Source organism: Etheostoma spectabile, chromosome 16 (assembly GCF_008692095.1).
Source record: "Etheostoma spectabile isolate EspeVRDwgs_2016 chromosome 16, UIUC_Espe_1.0, whole genome shotgun sequence".
NCBI classification, from domain to species: Eukaryota; Metazoa; Chordata; class Actinopteri; order Perciformes; family Percidae; genus Etheostoma; species Etheostoma spectabile.
Window position 1 is genome coordinate 456,144 of NC_045748.1, and position 1,890 is coordinate 458,033.

Genomic DNA, 1,890 nt, shown 5'->3' on the forward strand with positions numbered 1-1,890 from the left:
TGTCTGCTTGACAATCCCATTTTGCAGCAATAAAAATTGTAGTGAGATTAACAAACAGAGAAATGTTTCTTTTTAGATGAAACAGATGTTGACAGAGTTTCCTTTTGGTGACATTATTTGAAATTGGGAAAAATTAGAAGTTATAAATTGCAATATATTGCAGAATATTGCAATATGTTTTAAATCGCAATAATATCGTATCGTAGCATAAGTATTGTGATGATATCAAATCGGGAGGCGTCTGTTGATTCCCATCCCTAGAGTTTGGATACATGTGTAGGAAACATTTCATTTACGTGATGAAGATGGGGTAGATGAGATTGTCAGGTCTTAGATCGGCGACGCAGGTCTGCCAGTATCGGAGTGTTGGGTGGAAATAGCCGCTGTGGATGATGGACTCGGCTGGTGTCTGCATCTTCACTCTGAAACAGAGAGACCATTCGAGTTAGAACACGGACAGGAACACAGGAAGCAGATCAGGTTCTGGTCTGACTTTAGACCTCGAGCAGAGTCAGAATACCACTCTCACATTCTTCTCCAGCTCAGAGCAGGCATGCGTGATGCTGCTTCTCCAAACAGCAGCTTGGCCCTGTCCCACTGCAGAAGAAGCAGACTGCAGCTTTTCTATTAAATGGGGAACCTTACATGAGCAATGTTTCACACGGTTTTTTCTCCATGCACCCGTGGACATGCACTTTTAAAAAAACATTTACAGTAGGAAAACCCTTTTTTTTTTTTTTTTAGCTTATGAATATATTTTAAGTAAGGGACCATATGGCTGCGCAATAATTCAATAATATAAATTATACCGTGTTTTGACATTGGGACCTGCAATGCTAACATAATCTGATTTTGGCCTTGTTGTCATTTTTGAAGACCGTGAACGTATAACCTCGGATATGAAGCGAAGTGGCAGCAATAAATCAACAATAAGCTGCAACTTAAAGATGACAATGCATTTCTGATAGACATTGGCGCGAGCTTTAACTAGACGTAGCCTACTGTAACGTTACCTTAAACCACACTACTAACAAGTTGCCTTTAAACACACACGGGTTTTTACCTTTTTACATTTTCACTGCCAAACTGCTCGTGTGCTATTAAACCAGAGCACAAGAGCAAGTTATTATTAAATTATGTCATTTTTCACCTTGGCAGGGGAAATACCTTTATACAAACTGTGCAATGTACGGGGACGGTTATAGCCACGACCCACTGTTACTACTGTCTCATATCTGTGATATTAGTCCAGAAATGTGAATTAAAAACGGAATAAATGCTACATAAAGCCAGTGTACTTACCTGTGAATGCGAGAGTCCGTGCGACTTCTCCACACTTTGGTCAACTACAACTACGCTGCTTCTTCTTTGGTTTTAGCCGACGTTGTGGGGCGACGTGAGGGAGCTCTACCGCCACCTACTGCCTGGAGTCAGAGTCTAGTGAAGGTCCCATTGCATGTGGTCTTTGGCTGCTTTCATATGGACCTTAGTGGTCCCCTAATACTGTATCTGAAGTCTCTGTTATAAAGACTTTGGTGGTCCCCTAATACTATATCTGAAGTCTCTGTTATAAAACCCTTAGTAGTACTCCAATACTGTATCTGAAGATACAAGAAAAAGAGCCCGTCCCACAATGAGCTTTACTTACTATGTGTCATTTCTGAGTCTGTATCTTTTGAGGGGAGTGGCCTTGACCAACTGCCACTTTGCTCAGTTGAAAGCCGCGATGTCTCTCTCTCATGGTTGGGCCAAATTCTCTGGGCGGGCAAAGCAGAGAAAGGAGCGGTAACCTTGCTCCTTATGACCTCATAAGGGGCAAGATTCCAGATCGGCACATCTGAGCTTTTATTTTCTCAAAGGCAGAGCAGGATTCCCAGTTTATACCAGGTT

At 41.9% G+C, this 1,890-nt stretch overlaps 1 protein-coding gene across 1 annotated transcript in view; it reads right to left on the reverse strand.

Moving 5' to 3' along the window:
* Positions 1–1,453, reverse strand: part of alad (aminolevulinate dehydratase) — a 12,912-nt gene extending 11,459 nt beyond the window's left edge. The window contains exons 1-2 of the mRNA XM_032539815.1: positions 1,303–1,453; positions 297–422 (exon numbers count right to left, since the gene is read on the reverse strand). Coding sequence (XP_032395706.1) covers positions 297–415 — 119 coding nt within the window. The 5' untranslated portion in view covers positions 416–422; positions 1,303–1,453. The remainder of the gene's footprint in view (positions 1–296; positions 423–1,302) is intronic.
* Positions 1,454–1,890: the final 437 nt, after the last annotated feature.